The sequence below is a fragment of the Hemitrygon akajei genome, chromosome 10 (assembly GCF_048418815.1).
Source record: "Hemitrygon akajei chromosome 10, sHemAka1.3, whole genome shotgun sequence".
Classification (NCBI taxonomy): Eukaryota; Metazoa; Chordata; class Chondrichthyes; order Myliobatiformes; family Dasyatidae; genus Hemitrygon; species Hemitrygon akajei.
The window spans coordinates 128,933,547-128,961,429 of NC_133133.1; the positions used below are offsets into that span (position 1 = coordinate 128,933,547).

The following is a 27,883-nucleotide window of genomic DNA, read 5'->3' on the forward strand; positions in this document are numbered from 1 at the left end:
GATGTGGCGATTGAACTCTGAACTCTGTTGACCCGTGCTATAATAGTGTCGTGCTAACTGCTAAACAGTAGCCATACATTCTACCCTTTTAGTTTTTGTCCCTTTTGCTGAAATGAGTCCTAGTTCTCTAGTCAGCCTGTGTCATTGTGTGTAGAAACATAGAAAATAGGTACAGGAGTAGGCCATTCGGCCCTTTGATCCTGCACCGCCATTCAGTATGATCATGGCTGATCATCCAACTCAGAACCCTGTACCTGCTTTCTCTCCATACCCCCGATCCCTTTAGCCACAAGGGCTAACTTCCTCTTAAATATAGTCAATGAACTGGCCCCAACTGTTTCCTGTGGCAGAGAATTCCACAGATTCACCACTCTGTGTGAAGAAGTTTTTCCTCATCTCGGTCCTAAAAGGCTTCCCCTTTATCCTTAAACTGTGACCCCTGGTTCTGGACTTCCTCAACATCGGAAACAATCTTCCTGCATCTAGCCTGTCCAATCCCTTTAGAATTTTATATGTTTCAATAAGATCCCCCCCTCAATCTTCTAAATTCCAGTGAGTATAAGCCTAGTCGAGTGTCACAGGCCTTGATAAAATCACAACTCAAAATGTGCATTGTCTTTTGAAAATTAAATACAGTAATGGGGTCCATTGAAATTTCAATGGATGCATGTGCCAGATAATTATTTTTGCAATTACAAATTTAAAAGCATTGCTTAGGATTATGGTTTCTGGGAATTAAAGCTTTTTACTGGGATAATTTGTTTTACAGAAGTTAGCCAATTTAAATTTCGAAGTGAAACACAACTATCAGCAAGTTCACCCAGAGTCCTGAAGGAGCTACCGGAAATTTAATGGTAAATACTGTCAGCATAGCACTGAATGCAGCACTGTCCAGCTGGTTTCGTTTACTGATGCTGGGTATGACTGTTGCAATCAAAATACTGGTTGGGAGTTTGCAGGGAATTGCTGGCATTACTATTAAATTTCCAGTAAAATGGTACTGTGACATGGATTACCAAGTATGCGTGTGCAAACATGCATGTTCTCAAACTTGCTGACATTTGACGGGAAATCTCATAAATTGTCCGATGATGTAGTTCTTGTGTAGAGGAATGGCATTATACAATTAAGATTAGTTAACATATATTTTTAATTGATTCAATTTATATGGATACTTAAAGTTGTTCTGTAGTGTATTTAAGTGTTGCTTTATGTTAAAAAGAATTGTAGTTTGAATAACGTTTGATATGTTAATTTAATGAATGTCAAAAATCTAGGAATATTCTGAAGTTCACGTCCTCCCATTCCCCACCAAGTGATCCACATAAATTTCAGTGTAGGACCTTGCCATTCAGAATGCCTTCACCTTCCTCTAACAAGTGGCCTTTGTAAGGTCCTCACTAGATAAGGATAAAATAATCATAAATGGTGGGCAAAATCATATATACAAGAGAAAAAATTATTTTCTGTTAAATACTGACTTTATATGTACAAAAAACCCCGATTACTAAAACATGGGGGCAAATAAAAATTGCTTCAAAACATTAAACCAGTTGCTGTTAACCTGGATCCACATGGATACTAAGTGATCCAGCACAAAATCAAGCCCTTGGTCTGTGCTGACCATCAGCCAACCATTTACACTCATCCTACATTAACTGCATTTTTTATTCTACTTCACATTCTCAGCAATGTCCCCCAGGTTCTACCACTCACTGACAAACTGGGGACAACTTGCAGTGGTCAATTAACCTTCCAACCTGCATATTTTTGGGAGGTGGAAGGAAACTGGAGCAACCTCACGTGGTCAAATGGGAAGTCTACACAGCCAGCATTCAGGGTCTCTGAAGCTGAGAGGGAGCGGCTCTGCTAGCTGTGCCACCGTGTTTTCTATTTCTTTATTTTTCTTCATCAGACAATTAACAAACAGGTAAGCACTGGTTAATGTTATCCACCACACAAATTGGAAATTATGTTGAGAGGAAAGAGGAATGGGAATATAGAGGAAATACAGCAAGAAGCTAAACATTTTCTGGAATATTTATAGGCATTGATGAACTGAATGAACATTAGTGATTGCAATACTGCCAATACTGACAGAATGGAACTGCACTTGCAGGTAGATAAGGTTAATGAGATGTAGAATGATGCTTTTAAGGTCAGTCTATCCAGCTGGTTTTGTAACAAGCACAAATGAGGAGCTTAATTAGTTCATAGCAGACATTGTAGGCTAAAGGGCCTATTCCAGTACTGTACGGCTCTATGTTCTAACTAGCAAGAATGATGAGCACAGGGAAACACAAATGTAGCCAAATCTAAAATTGTGCTCTTCTTGCTTCCTAGTTATGACTTTGCTACTTGAGCCACTTATGATAATGAACAAGGGCTGGCAATTCCCTTCATAATCCTCAAACCTCATTTAGGATCAATACTATCATAAGTACAAGTCAACCTTTAAAAGAAAACTGTCTCAAAAAACCTCAAGGAGGCAAAATTAGAGGAGCAAAGACCAAGCAAGTGATAATGAATATGGATTTTAAAATTAGACCTTGAAGAAAGAGAAGTAAGTGTAAACGTACAACAGTTTAGGGACAGGATTTCAAAATGTACATACTACCAGGCTAAATTTAACATTCTAGATTGTTTATTGACATTCTTCAGTACACCAGTGTAAAGGAACAAAATGATTACTCCTGATCTGATGCAGCATAATAAAAACACAATGTACCAGTAAGTTTTGTATATATAAAACAATCTGAAGGTTGTAGGACTGGAAATTTTTACTTTGAGAGGCAATACTGTAAATCTGAGGCATGGGGGGGGGGGAAATCAGGACCCAATGTAGAATAACAAAGCACAACTGACTGACATTGGGACAGGTGTATGATAGGAGAAATGCAACAGATTTGATGAAATGAACCTTATGGAGGGTGGCAGACTTTCCTTCGAGAATAATGGCCATCATAACATCCACTTTTTATCTCCATTGAAAGGTATGGGTGAGTATGATAGCAGGGATTGTAGGCTTAATTGGACCTGTAATGAGCCCATGAATGGTGTAAAACTCTGAACTTTGAAAACTGGAAGAGGAAGGATGGAGTGAGGAGGAGAATGAATTGTTGCAACATTTAAGAAGGAAGGAAGGAGGGGAAACTCTGTGAGATTGGTAGTTCAGAAGGGTTGAAGTGCAGATCAATTACAAGACCAGCCATTCAGAGACAATGAAATAGATCTTGACAGTCTATTCAATGAGGATGTCACAGGACAAGTGCAGGAGTTCAGAGATCACAATAGCTTTGAAAATGGGTTAAACAGAAATAAAAAGAAAGCGAAATTGAAAATAAAAATGATCTTGCATGTCAAAGCTGTCTTTTCTGAAAGGCCATGTCATTTGCATTGCTAAATCTTTTAACCTTGAGGAAAACTTTATACAGAATTTTTACTAAATTGCTAATATTACTCTTCAGTCACCAGAAACAGAACTGGGGGAAACAGTGTTAAAATGGTGTCACAATATTCATCTTTGATGTTGCAAGTTCCCATTTTATTCTACAGCTCTTAGTTACAGCAGAATCAATTTTCTATGGAATGTGTTAATATTTACAGTATGACTCATAAATAATTTTTAACCATGTAATAGACACCTTGTTTTGGGGGGGGGGGGGGGGGAAAGACCGAGTGCTTATTATTTCTGGCTATTTCTGATGGAAGTCGATTCCATATAGAACATTGAACAGTACAGTGCAACAAAGGCCCTTTGGCCCACAATGGTGTACTAAACTTTTTGAAATAGTAAGCATATGCTCAACTAAATTAATCTTTTCTGCCTACACAATGTCCATATCCTTCTATTTTCTGCAGACTCTTGTGCCTACTTAAGAGCCTCTTGAATGCCTATTTGCTCTCCAACTCCCACCCCACCACCCCAAGTAACACATTCCAGTTACCCACCACCATGTAAAAAAAAAATTGCACCACACATCTCCTTTGAACCTACCCCTCATCACCAAAATGACACTGGCCCTCTATCCCATCCTTGCCTCTCATATTCTTTTAATTTTTTTTTAAATCAGATTTCCCCTCAGCCTCTGCCACTCTGGAGAAAATAATCTAAGCTTGTCCAAGCTTTCCTTATAGCACATTTTCTCTAATCCGGGCAGCATTCTGGTAAATGTCTACAAGACAGCCTCCCTATAGCAGAGCAACCAGGACAAAATGCAATACGCCAGATGCGGCTACCTAGAGTTTTCTGCAGCTTATCATTACTTCTTGATCGATGCAATTCTTCAACTAATAAATGCAAGCATGTTATATGCCTTCTTTACCACCTCATTTCAGGGAGCTATGGATGGACCACAAGGTCATTCTACATATCAGCACTGTTAAGGGTAATGCAATTAATAGTGTACTTTCTTTACATTTGGCCTCCCAAGGGCAACTTCACATTTGCCCAAATTAAAGAACGTCTGCCATTTCTCTGCTTATATCTGCAACTGATCTATATTCCACTGTATTCTTTGCCAGTCTTCTACACTATCCATAACACCACCAATCTTTATATCATCTACAAACTTACTAATCCACCCACATACTTTTTCATCCAGTTCTTTTATGTATATCACAAATAGTAGAGATCCCAGTGGAACACTAGTCACAGACCTCCAACCAGATTAAGTCCCATCAACTACTACCTTCTGTCTTCCATAGGCAAGCCAATTCTTATTCCAAACAGCCAATTAACTGTGGATCTTATGCATCTTAATTGGTCTGGATAAGCCTTCTATGAGGGAGCTTGGCAAGTGCCTTACTAAAATCCATGTAGATAACTAACACATCTCTACCTTCATCAATCACCTTCACTGTTTAAAAAAAGGATTTAAAAAAAGTGAGGGCTAATGACTAGAAAACAGGGATGTGGATTATGCTAATGTGGTAACAGGGAAGCATAGACAAAACTTAGAAGTAGAGACATGAAGTGCAGCTACTGCAACACTCAAGTTTCAGGAGCTTCACCAGTTATGTTATAGTGTGCATCATTTGTTGTAATAGAAAACTGGACTTATTGTTAGGTGTGCAGATAATCATTTATTCTGTAACCAGGGCCTAGTCTGTTCCTTAATTAAGTTTTTCTGTAGCCACCATTGTTATCAAAAATGACATTACAGTATCAGTAAAATTACATTAACTGAGAAAGTAAAATCTGTACCAAATTCATGTTCAACTAGATCAGCTTTGACTGGTCTCCTGTTCTGCACTGGGTATTTTGAACACCAACTCCATGTGATCTTTTAGTTTGCTCCTAGAGTGGACTCCTCAATAAACTCAATCAAGTTAGTAAGACACAACTTGCCCTGCACAAATCCACTCTTATCCGAATTAAGCCCCGTTTTCCAGAAGTTCATAAATCCTATTCTTAAAAATCCTCTTCAGTACCTTCCATACCACTCATGTGAGACTCACCTGTCTATTGTTTCCAAGATTATCCCTTTTTCCCTTCTTGAAAAATGGAACAATATTAACGACTCACCAGTCATCTCACTTCTCACCTGTAGCTAAAGAGGACATGAATACATTGGTCAAGACCCCAGAAAGCTAATCTCTTGACTCTCTTAATAATCTGGGGTGTATCCCATGGGTTATTGAGAGAAGTAAGACATATGTCCTGGGAACTTGCCTACTTCACTGTTCTTGGAGGTTACCAACACTACCTTCTTATTTATCTCAAAATGTGCTAGCAATTTAGCAAGTTCCATACGGGTCTCCGTATCCTCCATGTCCTTCTCCTTGGTAAATACTGATTCAAAGTACTCATTTTAGGATCTCAACACACATCCTCTGCCTCCAAGCACATGTTCCCCAGCTTTAGTGGTCCTACCTGCTCACTAGTTATCCTCTTGTTCTTGATGAATGCACAGAATGCCTTGGGATTCTCTTTAATCTTACCTGCCAAGGACTTTTCATGACCCCTCCTAACTCTTCTAATTCCTCGAGTTCTTTTATGTCTTCTTTATAACTCTCAAGGGCTCAGTTTGACTTTAGCTTCCTAAAGCTTACAGAAGTTCCTTTTTTCTCCTTGGCTAAATTCACCATGTCTTGACATCCAAGGTTCCCTTACATTGCCATTCTGTCCTTCTGTCTTACTGGAATGTACCTGTCTTTTACTCAATGTAGTTAGCCTTTAAACATCCTCCATGCCAGATGTAGACTTACCCAAAAGCAGATGTTCCCAATTAACTCTCCCCTTTTCATTTGTTATATAAAAAAAATGAAAGGTGGATGAAGAAATTCATTAAAATGATTCCAAGGATAAGGGACCTTAATTACTGTAAAGATGATAGGTAGGGTTCTTTTTTTTTTGACCTGAAGAGTTTGAGGTGATATCTGATAGTTTTTTTAAAAATCATAAATAGAATATACAGAGGGAAACTTTTCACTGGCTAAGAGATGAAGAATTGCAGGACATGAAAAGAAGATGATTGGTGAATGAATCCCGAGTGACTCTAAGATTTTTAGTTTAAACACAATGAGCAGAATATGTTGCTGGGAGATTTGTGGAGGCAAACTCAATTGCAGAATTTAAAATGGAGCTGAATGAATGGGAGGAAAGAACTTTTAGGGGTTTGGAAAAGGGTGTCAATCAGGACCAAATGGATTGCTCTTACCAAGTGCTAGCATGAACGTGACTGGCTGAATGACTTCTTTTTGTGCTGTATCGAGTCAAGTGTACCAGTAATATGGCTGCTATCAATATTATTCAACTCCATCAGCAAATGTCAGTGCATTCCGGTCTCCTACCTTCCTTTTATAGATTGCAGCCTTTTACTTACCAGTGGCTGCATATGATTCTTGTGTGGAATCTTGAACAGGTACAACTGTTTTTGTCACAGAAGATGAGAATGGGTCGAATTTGTTACTTATTCCCCCCAATGCAATGGCAAAGCACAGCACCACAATCTGGAACAGCAAGAAAATCAGAAGTCTAAAGTGATTACAGAGATTATATAAAGAACACTGATTTTATTAAAGCACAGTTGACAACACAGAGCAATTTTAGCCTTACTATTATTGGTGATGTGGTAGCGCGATTTATGATATTAATTCAAAGTTATTCCAATATACAATTCAGTAATCTTGAGAACTAGGTTTCCACTATTAGTAATATTGCTTGTCCAATCTATTAGATACATCTGAATGGAAATAAATATTAAAAGAAAATCGTAGCATTGTTATTTAATAACGAGGCTGAGTTGACCCATTCACAATATTAGGAAGCAGGACTAGAGGAAGAAGAGGTAATGGTATGTATGCTGGGCACCCTGAATAGATAAAAATGCTTTAAAAATATGTGAATAACTGGTTGAAAAGCAAAACGGTGGTGAAGCTAGCCAACTTGTAGCGCAGGCCAACCAACTAATCTCAGTCACATAACTACAGCATGGCTGCCAGTGATAGTTTGCCTCCCCATTTATAAACAGTGGAAAATTTTCTCTTGTTCAGTGTCTAGATATTGCAAATGCCAATGAATGGATGACAACATAGATTACTGAGAAAAATGCTATGCCATTACATTAAATACTGGGAAAACTTTGGACATGAAATGTTTTTATAAATGTAAAAGTCATAAAATAAAAATAATGTTAACAGAACAGTGAACCATTATTCGAATCAGTAAAGAGATCTGTTATTACAATAGATAAATCAATAAAACACTTGCCATCTTGTTTAGTATTGCTGCTTATTAGTGTTTTCTTTTATTACATTGACAGTATATACAAGATGTTATCAAAATATTGCTTATGCTATGCCACATGTAGTACAATTGGTCCATCAAAAGGACCAGAACAGCTAGATACTCATCTTTGCTTAAATAGTATGTTAAGTCTAGTAAAACACCCTGATGAATAATGTATTGTCACAAAATCGGAGAGATACAACAGAGAAATAGGTGCTTCAACCCACGGAGTCCTTGACGACTATCTACCCCCATTATTTAAAAAAAGAGCGAAATCCTATGCAAAACCCATTTATTCTCCCAACTTCCATTAACTTGCCCATAAAGTCTACCACCTACCCACTAGAAACAATTTAAAATGATTAGGTAATCTAACAACCTGAATATTTTTTGGGGATTTAGGAGTAAACTGGAGCACCCGGGGGGACCCATATGGTTACGGGGAGAGCATGTAAACTCCACACAGACAGCACCAGAGGTCAGGATTGAGCCTGGGCTGCGGGACTCTGAAGCAGCAGATGTACCAGCTGCACCACTGTGGAGCCTTTGCTTATGATGCAAGATCACTGACACAAAAGACTGACTTGGTTTTGTTTTCCCACAGGCAACTCCCTATTCCATATTGGCTCAAGTAAAGAAACAACAGCTAGTTATAGCCATCTCATGCTTTTGGACAAAGCAAAGCAGATATAGTGATGAATGCCAAGTACAAGAAAGTGCTCTGATTCTTAGAGATCTACAGAAAATCAAATTAGAACCTATTTTTCCATTGAGTGCGCGAAATGATTATTAGTTAAATGTGATAAGTTAACATTCAATTGGTAGGGAAACAACAATACTTCAATGGATACACTACACATCAGGGAAAGAAAAGATCAGCAATACGTTGGGTAAAATATCCTAAAATGCATCCCTGCTATAATTACGCCCACAACCTGACCTTACTCACACATATTGAAGAACCTTCAACAAAACAATATTAGTGCTTACCATCAAACAAGTGCTGGTTTGAGTACTGGCCATCTTGCAGGATCTGGGCACCTTCCCAGCAACCAGAACCTGAAGTCCCTGTAGCTGCTGGAGCAAGGACCTTAAAAAAAAACAACACAAAACATTTACCCTAATCAGATAATGTCAGTGAAGGCAAGTATAATAACTTAAGAACAGTTATTTTCCTAGTTTGGTTTTCAAGATTAACCTTGGAATACAGAAAAATAAAATACAGTCATGTGCAGTAACATTGCTATGTTAGAATGACTGATCGTCTTCTTCTTAGTTGGAAGTAATCAATACTCGTTACATGACAGACACACACTACATTAGTAATGTTGCAAATGAGTTCTGGAAAATGACACCAATGAAAAGCTAAGCATGTTGATATTCAAACTTTAAAAGTAAAACTGAAAGTAAGTTATATGTGGCCATTCAGGCCATTAATGTTGCCATTAATTATTCAGAAAATAAATTAAACAATTTAAAACCTTTGATATTGGTCATTAATGAGATCAGTGCCCACTTATTTGGCTGGAGTTGGGAGAACACCATGAATCCTTTCCTTTTCCCTAACTTCCAGATTTTCATAATTTACACTGTTATACCTTTGTAAATTTGTGACATTATCATTATATAGCAGGTCTTACTTTGTGTGGAAAAGCAATTCAATATGCATTGCTCGGTTATTTAAAACCTGGAAGCTGCTTAGGTCCAAAATGACAAAATGGCCAAAAGATGACCTTTCAAACAGCATTAATATTAATTACAGGAAAATGCTGTCTGAAGGTTGAAAACAAACCTACTTGCAGATCATTCAAAAGATTAAATATTTAATTTGTATTCACTGTTAAAATACATTTTTAATAGAATTATTAAAATGTGAGACAATGGCATTAAATTACCTAATTCAAAGCCATAGCCTTAAAGTTATTATCAAAGTACTTGCATGTTACCATAGACTACCTTGAGATTCATTTTTTTGCAGGTAAATAAAGTAGTACAAAAACATTTATGAAAAGCTACACATAAACAAAAGTTGGCAAACAACCAGTGTGCAAAAGAAGAAAATTGCACAAATGAAACAAAATAATACTGAGAACTTGAGTTGCAAAGAGTCCTTGAAAGTGAGTCTGTAGGTTATAGAATTAGTTCAGAGTTAAGGTGAGTGAAGTTATTCACAACAGTTCAGGAGTCTGCTGGTTGTAGGGTAGTAACTGTTCCTGAATCTGGTGGTGTGGGACCCAAGTTCTCTACCTCCTGCCTGACTGTAGTAGCAAGAAGGGAGCATGGCCAGGATAATGGAGGTCCTTGATGATAGATGCTACTCTCTTGTGGCAGCACACTGTGCAGATCTGCTCAACGGTGCGGAGGGCTTGCCTGTGATGGATGCACTAGCATCCAGATAGTTGCACTATTCATCTAGAGGCACAAGATCAAAAAACTACCATAGAAGAATAATTTAAATTTGCCCAACTAAATAGAGATGAACTGAAAACCTGGTATCAGTAATGGTGATTGCAAAACTACTGGATTAGCATAAAAATTAATATCCTTCAGACAAAGGAATGAGCTGTCACTATTCGAGTCATTACTCATGTGTACTGCTCTGTCATTTCCTAGTTTAGCCTGTGACACCAGACCGAAGGTCAATAGTGATATAGTTGATTCTAAATAGCTCAGCGGCAATTAGATATGTGCAATAAATTCTAGCTTTCTCAATTATATCCACATCACATGAATGCAAAATAAATTCCTGGCAGCTCCAAGACTAATAAGATACACTCAGTGGCCTCTTTATTAAGTTGAGGAGGTACCTAATAAAGTGGCCACTGAAAGATCTGTATGTTCCTGACCTTCTGCTGCTGTAGCCCATCCACTTCAAGGTTCGATGTGTTGTTTGTTCAGAGATACTCCACTGTTGTAATGTGTGGTTATTTGAGCTACTGTCACCTTCCTGTCAGCTTGAACCAGTTTGGCCATTCTCTTCTGACCTTTCCCATTAACAGGACATTTTCACTCACAGAACTGCTGCTCACTGGATGCTTTTTGTTTTTCGCACCATCCTCTGTAGACTCTAGAGACTGTCGTGCGTGAAAATCCCAGATCAGCAGTTTCTGAGATACTCAAACCACCCTGTCTCGCACCAACAATCATTCCACAGTCAAAGTCACTTAGATCACATTTCTTCCCTGTTCTGATGTTTGGTCTGAAAAGCAACTGAACCTCTTCACCATGTCTTCTGCTTTTATACATTGAGTTGCTGCCACACGATTGGCTGATTAGATATTTGCATTAACTAACAGGTGTACCAAGTAAAGTGGCCACTGAGTGTATTTGAACCGTTGGTCTGGGAGATGATAACCAGCAATGGCACAATTTAAGATTGCCACAATTGCTGCAATGGAGAACATTTATTGCCAGAAATTGGTTGGCACCACTGAAGATTCATTCTCAGTTGGTTCGTGTTGGGCTACATCTCTGCATAAGCCAGCATTTCTAATCTGGGTCTGTTGGTAACCTAACTCCTCCGTTCTTATCAATCTCCTCCTCTCTATTCCTCGCTCATATCTCTGCTCTTCCTTCCTCTCTCTCACATCCCTTGCTTCTTCCTCACCTTCCTTCTCTCTCTTGGCTACATCAGGAGCAAGGTTCAGCTGGATGTTGTGGATGAGTTCTGTTTTCAGTAGGGCTTCTTGAGCCTTGCTCTGTAAGATTTACCCCAGTGGTTCTAGGAAGCTCACTGGGCAAAGGTCTCTGCTTGAAGTTAGTTTTGAAGTTAATGGCCAGTCAACATACTGTAGTTAAGATTAAGTAATTAAAATTGCTCTTAGCTATGCCTAATATTTTATACTGATCTGGAATAACTTCATGTTAGGGTTAAAAGTGATTCTATTCTTCAAAAGTGTCCACTATTTCAAGTCTGTATGATACATGCCTTCACAATACAAGATGTGTAGGTCAGAAAGTCATGTAATATTAGGAACATGGATACTAATCTGGGTGTCTGAAAGGAGTAAACAACCGAATACATAACACAACTCTGACAATTAGTATCAACCTGCATCAATCATGTGTCAACTATAAATAATTTGTTAATCAAAATTGGAAGGCTATCAGCCATTATTACTCGTGCTAATAGTAGGACACCTGCAACTCTCCTCAGAAATCCCAGTTTCCAGCATTGGCATGAGTCTAGCTGAAAGGTAACACGAATCATAAGAGAGTGCCTGGTGCAATTTCACTATTTCACTCCTAAGTCATTGAGAGCGTTTTTTGTTTCAGGTAAAAATTCCATATTGGGAAGTCCAACTACTAAACTTAGCTTGGTAGGATTTTAGCTGAAAACCAGTCAAAACAATTAACAGTGTGGTTATCAGGGAAATGTCAACAGCAGATCCTAACATACTAAGAGCACACTGCCCCAGTCTAACGATGTTACCATTTCCACCGGTGTTAGCGTTGTTGCACAAACATGGTAGACTGAGCGCGTGAGCTGAGTGCATTATGCCCATTGCCGATAATGCCCTTGTCCCAGCTCATAATAAACACCTAGTTCCATTTAAATCAACCAATGGTTATCACTAGTGTTCATAACTTTCTGTATTATCAGCCAGCTTGTCCTTTGGGAAGATGGGGGGGGGGGGGGGGAAGAGGTTGTGGGAGGTGCCACCGGAGTGAATTCCTTGAAGCTTTTTTTTTGTAAACAGAAATAGCCAGAAAAGTTGAGCTACAGCTCTTGCCTGCAAAATCCTGCTGGAGGTTTACAGAGATCTGGAAATAATCAGTGAAGACAGACTCAATTTACTTGAGACCCTTTCCCCTCCTAGATTCAGAAACCCAAATTTATGTACTGTTTTCTCTAGGCTTCAGGTTTTAAAGGCATGCTCAGTTTTCATCAGCAGAACTGCTAGTAACGTATAAGAAGAAATTAGCAGCAAGAATGCATTACATTTACTTTATGTAGAGGTTGCATCATTTGAGTCATTCAGGCACTTTATCCCACTGTACACTTGCCAGCCATCATATAACTACCTCTATAAATCCCATTCTCTAGTATTTGGCCACAAGCTGGTATACCATGGTATTTAAAGTGCTCATCTAGGTACTGCCCAAAATATTGTTGGAGTACCTGTATCCACTACCCCTTCAGAAAATGCAACACACACAAGAGTTGAATTAAAGTACCTCAATTTATTTCCTACCCAATCTTAACCGAAGTTGATATTCAGAACTTCATTCAAGTTAACATAATTTATTTCTTTCATCATTTTTTAAAGTGGCACAAGAATTCTTTAACATTGGACATGGCAAGGTGAACATCTACTTTTTTTTGTATGTTTAAAAGTTTCAAAGTTTCTTTAGCAGGTGCATATAACTATGTCAGTCATAATTTTTGACATACTAATCATTTTTGTTTAAGTGCAGTAGGTTACTTATGACTGATGTGGATGCAAGGATTATCTGATCTTCAGTTAAGCAGTGAGAACAGTAAGCTTTCTGCTCACATGCTGCTTTGGTAGTACAGGTATTCAGGCTACTTCATGAAGGCAGTGTTTTGGACCACATTGGAGTGAATAGTGTGGCCTTGAGCAGTTAGCCAGTGTTTCCTGGGCAAGCAAATATCTGGCCTATTAAATCACATTCAAAAGTGACAACAATAATTTCAAAGCTGGAAACCCTCACTCAGCCATCATCGTATCTGCAGGATCTGGACCCAAGAGGATATGGATCGCACTGTCTACGTCAGCCCAAAACTGACTTCAGTTCATTTCAGTCTGGCTCAGTCTCCAATAATCTGCAGATAGAAACCTGAACTGGACTGATCACATCTCCTTGTTCCTCTCTGAACAGTACCTCATCCAAATTAACTCATTAAATGATTAATTGTTTAATAAAATTTACATAGTTAATTTCAATGAATTTTATTTAAAACTGATTTGACACAGTAATTGTTCCAGATTAATTGTTAATTATCCTGTAAAAGGGGCAAATTAATATTAAGTAACACAGAAAAACATGGTACATTATTACCTGTTTGCCTTTTCCAAATTTTCTACCTTTTTACGGAGTTCACTGTTTTCATTTGAACAGGATTCTACCCTAGAAAGACACATTAAAAAAAAAACAACTTTGTTATTCTGAGAAGGAATGAACATTATATCCAGCTTACTTGCATTATCCAGGAAGAAAGTGCTTTCTCTAAGTAAATTATTATTTGCCAAGTGACTTTTCAGCAAACCTGTTTATAAATAGAAAACAGCACACTGTTTAGCTTATTTTCCTTTTGCCCACTGATATGACAGCTGGACTATGTTAATCTAAAATTTCTATCATTTGTGCTCCAAGAATATTCTATGATGATCATGGAAAGTCTGGTGACACTTGTGGGCTGCCCACAACACATTCTTGGGTGTGCTTGTTGTTAATGCAAATAATGCACTGTGTGTTTTGATGTACATGTGATAAGTGAATTTGAATCTGAATTAGAAAGTGGTTTACTATAAACCTCCTTTGGATTATACTGGCACTTTATACATTTGAGAACACAGGGACAACAGTAGGTTGTGTTATCCCTTCTGTCACTCAATCTGAACATGCCTGATACGTGACACAACTCTGATCTGTTAAAACCCTTGAGTTATCAAAAATCTCAGACTTAAAATTAACCACTGGCTGAGTATTATTTGCCATTTGCAAATAGAAATTCTAATTGACCAAGTGAGAAAATTAAAAAAAAATTCTTAAATCTTAATAAAATATAACATTTTCTTAAAGACTATGATCTATTGTCCTGGATTTCATAACTAAAGAAATTTAGTTTACTTACCTTTATCAGTTCCCCATGACATCAATAAAATTTCAATCAACTCATTTTTTTTAAAGTACCAGGGAATACAACAATCGAATCTGCAGCTTTTTACTATAATGTAATCCTTGTATCCAGGTTTTATTCTGGTAAAGTTTTGCTGCGCTCCCTCCTTGGTCAATATATCCTTCCTAAAATACAGTGCCTAGAATTGTTCAAGTTAGTTCAGATGTGATCCAACTGGGCCTCTGCACAACTTCTATCTTTTTGTACCACATTCCTCAGACATAAAACCCAACATTTGATTACCACTGCAAACACGAAGAAATCTGCTGGAGCTGGAACACACACAAAATGCTGGTGGAACGCAGCAGGCCAGGCAGCATCTATAGGAAGAAGTACAGTTGAATTTTCGGGCCGAGACCCTAAATCCTGACGAAGGGTTTCGGCCCGAAACGTTGACTGTACTTCTTCCTATAGATGCTGTCTAGCCTGCTGCGTTCCACCAGCATTTTGTGTGTGTTGCTTGATTACCATCTATTTTCTAAATCCATTCCCCTTTTTATAATTTATTGCAGTTCTATCCATTCCTTCAATTTCTTACATTTGTAATTTAGCACTTCTTAATATGCTGTTTATAACGTGGTTAATTTTAAGTCTGAGATTTTTGATAACTCAAAGGTCTTTGAATCGTGGGTAAAGTTAAATCTCCGTTGCAATATTGAATTCAAAGACAGATTGTGAGTGAGTGCATACATGTTTATTTATTTAGTTTTAGTTAGAGATACAGCATGGTAACAGGCCCTTCTGGCTCAACAATCATGTGGCCAATTAACCTACTAAACCTTATGTGGGAGGAAACCCCTGTGGTCAAGGGGAGAATGTACAAATTCCTTACAGACAGCACAGAACTGAACCTGGTTCAGTGGCACAGTAATAGCATTACGCTAGCTGCTAGCCTACAGTATATGTACAAAGCATTGGTATAGTAAAGAAGAGTGGTGTGCCGCCAATAAAATGAAAATTTTGTGAATGCATTACAGATAACTGTAAGATTATGCAAATACTGGCACGATTCTACATTAACATTATTGATGGTAACAAAGTGTTTAGGGAAGAGAAGTGGGGAAAATATTTGCAGTAGGTTTCATAGCACTGCAGCGAGAAGTGGGTTTCCTTGAGGAGTTCATGAATTGAATCAATTTGGATGGAGTTAAGAAACAATTGGACACCTTCACTCTACTGGATATTTTCTCTAGTACACAAAATTGTTATGAATTAATAGAAGGAAGCCATCACAGCTTAATGTGTTAACAAAACTTGTTTGCCATTTATGTTTTTAAACGCATTCAAAGATATGGCCTTTCACAGAATATTTTATGAAATAAAGGAAAAATGTTAGCATCTTACTTCACAAATTTCCAATGCAAAGAAATAGAGAATGACATATTTTGGCTGGAAGAATTAGAAGTGATACTGACTAAAAAGTACAATTACATAGGGAACAGTGGAACATGGGTGCACACGTACACAGGTTTTTTTGGTAAGGTTATGTTGCGAAAGCAGTTAAAAACAAAGGGGATCCTTGGTTTCATAAAGCAAGGCAAGAGTCTAAACAGAAAAATTCTTTACAAATTACTGGTCAGACTGTATAGTACAAATTCTTGCCATTGCACAAGGCTAAAGAGAGAATATAGAAAAGCTTAACTCAAGTGGATGACAAAGTTTCAATCATGGCTTTTAAAAGGAGAATTGACAAATACAATGAAGAAAAAGTGTGCAAGGCAATTGGGAAAGAGTTGTGGAATGGAACTGCCTGGAAAGAATTCAAATCCCTTGATTCTTGCAGCCACTCCTCTCTTAAGGCAGTTGCCATGAGTCCAGAAATCATGGCAAAGGGCTACCAAAGCCAGAAACATCAAGAACTAGCAGGAACAATTAACTGAAGGCTTTAAATCAGAGCTGAGACTCACCAGTTAAATATCTATGAAGCAGACTTAAAAGTGAGACAAAGCTAGTGGTCATTTAAAATCATTTACCTGTGCTAGCTTGAAATACACCACCAATCTGATAAGGTGATTCCAAGCAGTAGCAGCTTTCAGTGCTTAAAAAATAAAAATGGTCCAAGGTCACATGTTCCCACCATCACATACACATAGTGCACAGTGAAGGAGTAGCCAGGAATGATTCTAGCAGGAACACAAATGCTACTTGAATGGTGATGAGGCAGACTTAACCAACATCTCCATGCAGCCTTTCAGAAATATTCATAACATGAGCAGAAAGAGCTGTCTTCAACACAGACAAGTCATTATAGCTATCCTGGGCTTACTGACACAATAGGAAATTGATACCATCTTACCCTAAAGAAAAAAATCAGTCACCAATTTTATTTCAACTCTTTAGAAATAAGCAATCAAATGAGCTGAAAATTTTAATGAAGAACAGTATAGGAATGCCAAGGATCCAAGTTGTTAAGAACAAACTGCCCCAGAAATTCAGTGAAAATCAATTGTTGTACAATACAGTAATGACTATTTGCTCCTGGAATAGGTGCTTGAAAACTTGGAAGGAACAGTGCTAGTGTATTGGTTTTGGACAAGTATCTTAGACTATACTCCAGATGCTGCATATGGAGGAAATCTACTCAATTCAGGGCTATGGTAGGATTTGGTGAGTCACTGTGATATGTGGCTGGGGTTATTGCTGTTGACCAAATCAAAGCTAGTGATGAATCAGCATATAGGAGAGAAGTTGAAAGTCCAGCTGAGTGGTGCCAGAACAAAACCTCTTACCCAATGTCAACAAGACCAAGAAGCCAATTATTGACTCCAGGAAGAGGAAACTGGAGGTTCACGAGCCAGTTCTCATTGGGGATCAGAGGTGGAGTTAACATTTCAGAAGATTGTGAACATTCAGCATGTCACCTAAAACTCTGACAAACCTCTACAGATATGCTGAGGAGAGTTTATTGACTAGTTGCATCACAGCCTGGTATGGAAATACCCATACTCTTGTATGGAAAATCCTACAAAAAAATGATGGATGCAGTCCAGTCCATCATGGCTAAAGCCCTCCCCACCATCAAGGATGTGCTCCCCACCCATGATCCAGGCCATGCTCTCTTTTCACTGCTCCATCAGGAAGAAGGTACAGGGGCCTCAGGACCTATTCTACCAGGTTCAAGAAAAGTTATTATTGCTCAACCATCAGTATTGGAAAAGTCTGGTAACAGCTGAAGGTAAGGGGCACTCCACATGGAGTGACTGTGATCTCTGGACAGTGCTGGGTGGGTTCAAGTGAGGGCCATGTGCTTGGTAGATAAATATTATGGATGAGGGTGGTGGTGTAGTAGGTGAAGTAGCTAATCTTCAATAAGTAAGGGACACCCCTTTAAAACTTGCCACTGAAGACCAAGCAGTATTATATCTGTTTTAGTGTGGCCAAAGCAAGCGTGTTTTAGAATTACATTAACCAATTTCACTCCACATGATTAGGCATTACATTATTTACTGCTTATCTGATGAGAAAAAGCGATACACGAATTGTGACACTGTGCTCAGTTGAATGTCTGGAAAGGTGGAGATTCAACCCAAAACCCAACTATAATTTTCATGAATGAATGGCAATTTTGTTCCAGTCCAAGAAAATCTATCTTCCTATATGCAGCACTGAAAGGAAAGTGAACAACACTACGTAAAACAATATCTAGGTTTTTCATGTGACTTCTTCATCAAAACTTCATCATGACCAATATACTATTTTCAAAGTGAAACTATTATGTCCTATCAAGAAAAAGTGCTCCTCAATTTCCCAACTTCATAGTTGTATTATCCTGCTGTGTGTGAAATGGTTGAACCTTTTCTGTACAACAAATTACTTATTTTTAGTGTACCTTCATGGAATATACAAATGGCCCTCTTCAAATAATGCCATGAGAATAATGCCATGATAAATTCATCTATTTATCAGGATGACAAACCTCCAAGAAACAGCATCTCTGAGATCCAACAATTTTTAAAATTATACACAAAGAGTTGAAAGTGATTATCAAGTAAACAAATCTATAGCAAAGAGGGAGAGGAGCAACATAATCAAACAAGCTTAAGTAAGTTTCAGACGTACTTTTTCTCCAGTGTATCCATGTATTCTTTCTTCTTCCTTCTGCTTTCTTGAGCAGAGATCTGCAGAAAACAAATATTAGAAACACAGAATATTAGCAACATATAGAAATAGGCCCTTCAGCCTAACGTCCACACCAACCAAGGTGCTCACTATACTTGTCCCATTTGCCAGTATTAAGCCCATAACCCTCCAAGTCTTTTCTTTCTATGTACCTGTCCAAATGCATTTTAAATGTTGATAGTGTACCTGCTTCAACTACTTTTTCTGGCAGCTTGTTCACATACCCCCACTGTGTGCAGAAAGAAGTTGTCCCTTAAATCTTTCCTACTCACTGTTTACCTAAGCTTTCTAGTTTTGTTTGTTCCCTTTCCCTGGGAAAAAGTCTATGTGCTATCATCCTATCCACGCTCCTCATGATCACACAGTTCTCTGAAGACCACAAGACAGGGGCAAAATTAAGCCATTCAACGCATCAGCTCTGCTCCAGCATTCAATCATGGTTGATTTATTTTCCCTCTCAACTTTATTCTTCTGCCTTCTCTCCATAGCCTTTGCACCCTTACTAATCAAAAACCCAAGGTCTCCTATGTTCCAAGGAATAAAATCCTAGCCTGCCAAACCTCTACATATATAACTCAGGCCCACAAGACTTTGGAAAACTTTTGTTACTCATGTGGTATCTCTAGAATACTATATTTAGGATGGAGAATAGATTATGAATTATAATCATCATCTTGCACTTAATTTCATTTCATTTATATGTGACAGTGCCATTAAGTGGCATTTACCAATAACCCGATTACCAATGCCAACTTTGGGGTGCCACCAGGATAACTCAAAACCTGGCCACAACTTTAGTGGCATTTAGTGTTGGAGGCTGGGTGGAAGAGATTAGGGACAGGGATTTAAGAGATCTGTTACTAAGGGAAGCTGGACAGTCAATTCTGTAGAAATGAGTTAAAGGAGTCAGAGTGGGCAAGACGAGACAGACAGAATGAGATTTCTTAAGGTTTATCTACAATAATTGATCCACTAGGATTAATTTGTGCTGTCACAGACATGTTGCTATTTCTGTATTTCAGCTTATTTTGCAGGCAAAGTTTAATAATTTACTGAGATTTAAAAAAAGGGTCTATTTAAAAATCCCTAATAGTAAACAAAATGTTCCTATAGTTAGAAGCAGGAAGACATAAGCTTGATAAAGAAAGAAACATCTCATTACTTTGTTCTTAATTTTTCTTCGTATTTTCTTGAGTGCTTTCTCTTCTGCTTTTGTAAGTGGCAGTTTGACAGGAACTGGGTATCCTTCAGCAATCAGTGTGCGTTTCTCCTCTTCTGTCAGAATCAAAGGTCCTGATGAACCTTGCAACTTCTAGAGCAAAGAATGATTCAGTTAGATTTAGTTATAAAGAATTTTATTCAAATCCAACTTATTTGTATAATATATTAACAATTACCGGTTGTGAGTGTGGTTTGCTTTATTGTTTGGAATCTGATGCAGAAGCACATCGATGTAGGATGGACACTCTTCAGAGAATACCACTTAACAGCTTCACAGGAAGGCCTAAGCAATTTCTCAGTCTTAATGTAATAGTATAAGTATTGGTTTTGGTTTATTATTGTCACATGTACCAAGAGAAAGTGAAAAGCTTGTCTTGCATACTGTTCATACAGATCAAAACATTCCATAGGGCATTAAGCTAGAATAACACAGAACAACAGCAATACAGAATAAAGTGTAAAAGCTACCAAAAAAGTGCAGTGCAGGATCAAAACAAGGTAGATTGTGAAGCCGAGAGCCCATCTTAAAACACAACAGGCCCCATTCAAGAATCTGATAACAGTTGGATAGAAACTGTCTGATCCTGATGGTATGTGCATTCAGACTTTTGTATTAATGGGAGAAGGGAGAAGAGAGGAAGGCATGGGTGAAGTCTTCAATTATGCTGGTGGCTTTACTGAGGTGCTGAGAAGTATGGACAGAATCTGTGGAGGGGAGCCTGGTTTCCATCATGTGCTGAGCAGTGTCCACAAATCTCTGCAATTTCTCAGTCATGTGTAGAGCTGATGCCATACCAAGCTGTTATGCACCCAGACAGAATGCTTTCTAAGGTGCATTGATAAAAATTGGGTCAGAGTTGACAGGTGCATGCTGACTTTCTTTAGCTTATTGAGGGAGTAGGGGTATTTGTGAGCTTTCTTGGCCATGGTATCAATACGATTGAACCAGGACAGGCTACTGGTAAAATTCACACCAAGGAACTTGAAGCTCTCAACACTTTCAACCTCAATACCACGGATGTAGACAGAAGCATATGCACCACCTCCTTTTCTAGTCAATAGCTTTTGTTGACATCAGGGAAAAGTTGTTGTCATGATACCATGTCACTAAGCTTTCTATCTCCTTCCTGTACGTCATCATATTTGAGATGCAGCACATTCTGGTGGCATTGCTTGCCAACCTTTTAGATGGAGTTAGAGCAGAATCTGGCCATGCAGTTATGTGTGTACTATAGAATATAGGGGGCTGTGAATGCAACTTCATGAAGCATCAATGCTTAGTATAATCATGATGGAGGTGTTGCTGCCTATCTTTACTGATTGTGGTCTGTTGGTCAGGATATAGATATATAACTTCAATGGAAGTAAAATTAAACCAAAATTCAGACAAAACAATTCAGTAAATTTCTCAACAGGTGTATTAGAATTTCTCAAGTTTCAGTTTTCAACCTAACAAATAGGTAGCGTCCTGTACTCAATGCCAGGCTTTACATGTAGCTTCCTATAAGATGTGACAAAGAATAGGGGTCCAGGTTCACTTATTAGTAATAATTTGTGACTTACATGTGGTGCAGTGAGAAGAGGGGAGCTGGACAAAGCAGATGGTGCACGTGTTATAACTTTTCCTGTGGACTGTGGCTCAACAGGGTCTGGTGACTGAATAGAACGTGTTGGGCTTTGTCCACACTCACAGTCGCTGCCATGACTACTTGGTGGGGTTGGTGGTAGTTGCACAATATCTGTTCCTAATGCAAAGAAAGGCAAAGAAGAAAAACAGTAGTGTTCATCTTACATCTTAAGTCGACTGTCTTCAGGACAGAATGAACCAGTTGTACAGACATGCAAAAGATTAAAAACTTGTACTTGCATCAATAGATTTAACCTTGTACAATAAATTTACAATTAATTCATTTATGAGAATAATATTGTGCCTAAGAAAATTAATGATTTCTTCATCTTTTATGCTCTTTGCATTTCACAAGGTTACTTGACAATGATTACATAAATTGCTTTGACAACAAGCCTTAAATGGCTATCAATTTCTTATAACTTGAGTCGTTAATGTGCTCTTGAAAGAAGGATGCAAGGATCTTCTAATTCAAAAGCTTTAACAAGCCACTGGGAGCTGAAAATAAACAGCTTTGAGTAGGAGACTTCCTATTTAATCGAGAAATCAATTAAATGCTATGATCCTTATTGCAAGAGCTTGCAGAAGACCAGAATCAATGATCGTGTGATTTTAAAAAATAAAGATTTAAAAGCCCTGTACACTACAAGGACAAATTGAAAAAGATGAAGAGTTCCTGTTTTTTGGGTCTTGAAGAAAGTGAGAGTAATAGGAATCCACGGGGAGGGGTTTAAATTAAATTGGAAAGGGGATGGCCTTGGCATGTAGTAGAGGAGATGAGCAAGGCGTATAATGGCAGATAACATTAGAGTTGGAAATTTTATGCTGGAGCAGATTACAAGACCTATGAAGAAATCAGAGATGGATTTTGAATGCAAATGTACAGACTTAGAAAGTAGTGATGACAATTTAAATGTGGTCCAAAAATTGCAGGAAATATACAGATGTATGCAAGAACTGCACAGTAATGTCAGGAAACATTAATTTTTAAAAAAATTAATGGGGAGCAGTAGAGGAAATAGCAAACATAGGAAGAAAGATCTGAAACATGCTTAGAACATTGTGTGCCCTTGTCACAACTGGAATGGAGGTGTTACAAGATTCAGTTGTGGGGAATTGAGTTGCTAAATGTCAGTACAAGAACACGTGGAGAACAGCAACAATTCGATCACAAGGCCTGGTTTGGTAAAGGAGAAGGGCAAGGAGCATTATGAAGTAGAAACAGTTTTTTGGAAGAAGGCTCAGTTTAAAAGGATGAAAGAGGATCTAATCACAGTAAAGTGGAACTCATGACTGGTAGATAAAACAGGCAGATATCAGAACATCTAAACACTTTTAAAAGGGAAAATGTTTCAACTATAGGCCAACTATAGGTGAAAAACACAGAGTAAAGAAAGCTAGCTGTCTCAAAAATGTGATTCAACAAATGAAGTTGATGTAGTGAATAATTCAAGCTACAACCAAGCTGAATATAAGGTGACAGGAGGTGAAAAGGAATGCAAAATAACCCAAAAAAAAACAAGAATAACCAATTCTAAAAATTTTATAGGTGTGAAATTTGCAAGCTGTCAGTAGGAGGAGGCTGGGGTTAACTGGGACCAAGGTAACCTGTGCAAAGAGGCAGATGCCAAGGCTGGAATACAAGGTAAGTATTTACAATCAGTCTTTACAAAGGAAAGAATGATGCTAATATTTCCATAGCAGTAGTTATAAATGATTTTTTTTTTAAAAAGGGGGAAATATTAGGAAACCTCTCTATGCTAAAAGAAAACTACACCTGGTCCAGGAGGGATAGAAGCTAAATCGCCAAGAGAAATGGGAATGGAGATTGTGAAAGGACTCAATATAATCTTTTTACACTGTACTTCCTAGAAACTGTTTGGAGGTGCCAGTGAAATGGAAAATGGCAAATATAATTTCCTTGCTCCAAAGAGAGTATAAACCAGGCAATTGCATGATAGTCAATTTTATCTTGGTGATGGAGAAACTTTAAGAAATAATAATCAGGGAAAGATTACCAACTCAGACTTCTTCAATGGCTGTTAATGGATTTAAAGGAAAATTATGTTTGATTGAATCATCTGAATTTCTTGATTAGCAAGTATAGAAGGCTGTTGAATCAATGTATTGTTAAATGTGGGCTGAATATCTAGATAGACAAAAGACCAAAAAAGGCTAGGATTTTCAGCTGCGATACTCTTTAGTGGCTAGAGAATAATTGCACACATTGTATTCCTCCGAATTTTGCTGATAGTTCAAATTCCTTTTTCAGGAAAGCAGCTTGAGCATAAGAAATGCAAGAGAACACTCAAGAAGAAAATCAGGGAAGGGGCTGAAAAACGTGAGGTTGTTCTGTGAAGGAGAATCCTAAGGACTTCTACAGATACAATATATTAAGAGGAAAAGGATCCTAAGGGACAAAACTGGTCCGCTGGAAGATCAGAGTAGTAATCTATGTATGGGGCTGAAAGAGATGGGAGAAGATCTTAAATGGATTTTTTTGCATCTGTATTTACTCGGGAGATGGATAGAAACTATAGATGTGAGAAAATGCACCAGCAAGGTACTGTTCCCTATATAGGTTACAGAGGAGGATGTATTTGCTGTCTTGAGGTAAATTGGGGTGGATAAATGCCCAAGCCCTGACAATGTGTTCCATTGGATTCTGTGGGAGGCTAGTACAGAAATTCCAGGGGCCCAAGCAGAGACATTTAAAGCATTCTTGGCCACGAGTGAGGTCCCAGAAAACTGAAGGATAGCTAATGCTGTTCCATTGTTTAAGAAAGGCTCTAAGAAAAAACCAGGAAATTATAGGCAGGTGAGCCTGACATCAGTAGTGGGAAAGTTATTGGAAGGTATTCTAAGGGACCAGATAAACAAGTATTTGGACAGATAGAGGCTAATTAAGCAGAGTCAATAAGGCTTTGTTCATGGCAAGTCGTGTCTAACCAATTTTATAGAGCTTTGAGAAAGTTACCAGGAAAGTTGATGAAGGCAAGGCAGTCATTGTTGTCTACATGGAAGGTCTTTGACAAGGTTCTGCATGGGAGGTTGGTTAGGAAGGTTCAGGAACCTGGCATTGAAGGTGAGGTAGTAAATTGAATTATGGACACTGGCTTCTCGGAAGAAGCCAGATAGTGGTGGTAGATGGTTGCCTCTCTGACTGGAGGCCTGTGACTAGTGGTATGCCGCAGAGACCAGTGCTGGGTCTGTTGTTGTTTGTCATATATATATAAATGATCTGGATGAAAATATGGTAAGCTGGATCAGCAAATTTGTGGATGACACCAAGAGTGGGGGTTTAGTAGATAGTGAGGAAAACTATCAAAGCTTGCAGCGGGAACTAGACCAACTGGAAAAATGAGCTGAAAAATGACAGATGAAACTTACTGCATACACACGTGAGGTGTTGCACTTTGAGAGGATCAAACACAGTTGGTGAGGCCTAATTTGGAATATTGTGTGAGGTTTGGTTACATACCTATTGGAAAGATGTAAATATGATTGAAAAAGTGTGGAGATAATTTACAAGGATGTTACTGGGATTTGAGGACCCGAGTTATAGGGAAAGGTTCAACTGGTTAGGACTTTATTCCCTAGAATGTAGAAGATTGAGGAGAGATTTAATAGAAGTATACAAATTATAAGGAATATAGATAGGGTAAATACAAGCACACTTTTTCCATTGAGATTAGGTGAAAATTCAACTGAAGGTCACAGGTTAAGGATGAAAGGTGAAATGTTTAAGGGGAACACGAGGGGGAACTTCACTCAGAGGATGAGAACGTGGAACGAACTGCCAACACAACTGGTGAATGTGGAGTCAATTTCAAAATTTAAGAGAAATTTGGAACATATATAGATGAGAGGGGTATGGAGCACTCTGGTCCAGGTGCCGGTCAATGGGACTAAGCAGATTAATGGGTCGGCACAGACTAAATGGGCCAAAGGGCTGTTTCTGTGCTGTAGTGTTCTTTGATTCTATAACTAAATGTGTTGCTATGATTCTTGGAAAAGTTGTACATCTTTTTGAAGGGAACTCAAATGGTTGTAAATATTCCTACTCATACTGATCAATGGTAATTTTATTCTGGGCTCCATCAGAATAACTACTTGGTTTTCTTTTGGTTAATACCTGCGTAGTTGCAGTTTTGTGTCCCAAATGATTATAATTTGCACATTTCATTTTATTTATATTTGTCCCAGGTAGAATTTGCAGAAGACTGTCACCACATCTGTCTAATGTGAAAACAATTTATCTTGCATAAATTCCTGCACTTTTAATTTCTGCCTTCAAAATTTAAAAAGTTAGCCATGTAGGCATTTAGCAGGACTGTAACATTGGTTCCAGCATTTGGAACAATGCCTCTAATTTATCAATAATCTATCTCACCTTCCTTTGGAGACAGGTTGAGGAACTGATCCACCTCATGTGGCTCCAACTTTATCTTTGGAACAATCTTCTGAGCGCTGCTGTTAGTCTGAAAGAACACAACATGGAAGCATGAAATTATGATCACCAAAGCAGAGTTTGAGAAGCTATCACTATGGGGACTAGGTTGCATAGCTCTCTTGACACAGACGCAGGCAATTTCCCATGGGTTAGTTTTAATTAGAGCCTTTTGAGGAAGTGAGCAATTGTTTATTCAGGAAGCATTTCTACAAACAATTCAAATTGGAAAGATGTGGGCTCGTATTAATTTAATAGAATTTTTCTATCCTTTGAAGGAAAAGCCAAGACATTATAGTTACATTTTCTTTCCAAAATTTAGTTCAATTGAAAACTCTAGTTTCCAGTTTCAGAAGCAAAACATGATCCACATACAACTCTATATCAAGCATCTAGCTCACAACACCAAGGATAAATTCTGCCCCCTTTTGGTCTAATTCATAACACTGTTAGACCTTGTTAAATATCTAACCTGCATGATACCTCCTAGATTCGGGCAGAGGAGCTTACTAGTCAAGTCATACAAAAATTTGCACTTTGGATGATACTTTAATTAATACTGAACCCAAAAGTAAAAATAATCTAAGAAAGTGTTCTGCCGAGTTTCTACATTAATTATTCTGATTCAATGAAATTATTTTGTTACATTTATATTTCACTGCTCAATAGGATTTGGCTAACTATGTGAATGATAATTACTCTGCATAATTAACTTGAAGACTAACTTGTAATAGGTCGCTGATCTTCGATAGACATTGAGAATTAAAATTATTTTTAAGACATGGCACAAAGCTAAAGAGCAAGTGTAACAAGCATGAGTGACTGTAAATGATAATCACTATTTAGCTAATGATAATCAAGAAAGTGCAGATGCTGGATATGTCTGAAATAGACTGTAAAGGACTGGAAAGACCCGGATCTGTCAGGAGGCACCAAAAGAGAAGAAGAGCTAAAATTTCAGGTTTAAAACTGTTCTTCAGACATGGGAGAGAAAGTAAATTAGTTTTAAGTTGCAGAGTGGTAGGAATAGGGCTGGAGAAGGTGAAACCATGGATAGAACAAAGGGAAATTTCTGATGGAGCGGAGCTAAGATTGGTGAGTGAGGCAGGCAGCTACAGATAGGTCAGAAAGCAGTGGGCAACTGGAAGTTCAAGGTTATGCATGCAGAATGAACAAGGCAGTCACCTAATTTGCCTTTATTTTCTTCAATGCAAAGAACAACACAAGTATTGGATAGAATAATCTAACTGGATGAAGTGCAAGTGAGTTGTGCTTCACCTCAAGGAACCAATTGGGTGGTAGAAAAGGAATTAGGTAATTCACCGTGTACTGCATCTTCTGTGGTTGCACTGGAAAGTACTATGAAAAGGAGACTCATTGGTGGAGATGAAGAGTGGACCCAAGAGTCAGAAATGGTGCTTTTGAAATGCTGAAAGGAGTGGAAGGAATGAGAGCAAAAGAGATGTGATGAAATTGTAAAGAATGTAGTGGAAAATTTAAAAGGATGACCCTTTCATTGTCCGTTGCAGATGGAGTGGCATGTGAGAATTAAGAAAGTCTATTCTTGTACTGTTTGGGAGGAAAGGGGTTGAGAGTAAAAGTCTGCAAAATAGATGGGACATAGTCAAAGGCTTTATCAAAATAAATGATGAGGGAATGCCAAGGTTAGTGAAAAAAAAAATTCCTTAGAGGCACCTGTCCAAATGTCTGGTCATCAATAAAGGTAAAGCAGACAAGAAAACACTAGGAAAATGGTAGTCATGGGAATCTGTGAACTCGTAATGAATATTAATCACTGACCTATTTTTTGAGATGCAGACAGAGAAATAGAAGAGAAGGAAAAGTCAGAAATGGACCATACGAGGTTAA

General features: G+C 38.1%; 1 protein-coding gene across 1 annotated transcript in view; it reads right to left on the minus strand.

Annotated features, from left to right (window-relative positions):
- The window catches only part of creb3l2 (cAMP responsive element binding protein 3-like 2), a 72,342-nt gene that overhangs the window by 7,637 nt on the left and 36,822 nt on the right, over window positions 1-27,883 (minus strand). The window contains exons 4-10 of the mRNA XM_073058954.1: window positions 25,958-26,045; window positions 21,501-21,682; window positions 19,879-20,028; window positions 18,657-18,715; window positions 13,757-13,825; window positions 8,723-8,822; window positions 6,828-6,954 (exon numbers count right to left, since the gene is read on the minus strand). Coding sequence (XP_072915055.1) covers window positions 6,828-6,954; window positions 8,723-8,822; window positions 13,757-13,825; window positions 18,657-18,715; window positions 19,879-20,028; window positions 21,501-21,682; window positions 25,958-26,045 — 775 coding nt within the window. The remainder of the gene's footprint in view (window positions 1-6,827; window positions 6,955-8,722; window positions 8,823-13,756; window positions 13,826-18,656; window positions 18,716-19,878; window positions 20,029-21,500; window positions 21,683-25,957; window positions 26,046-27,883) is intronic.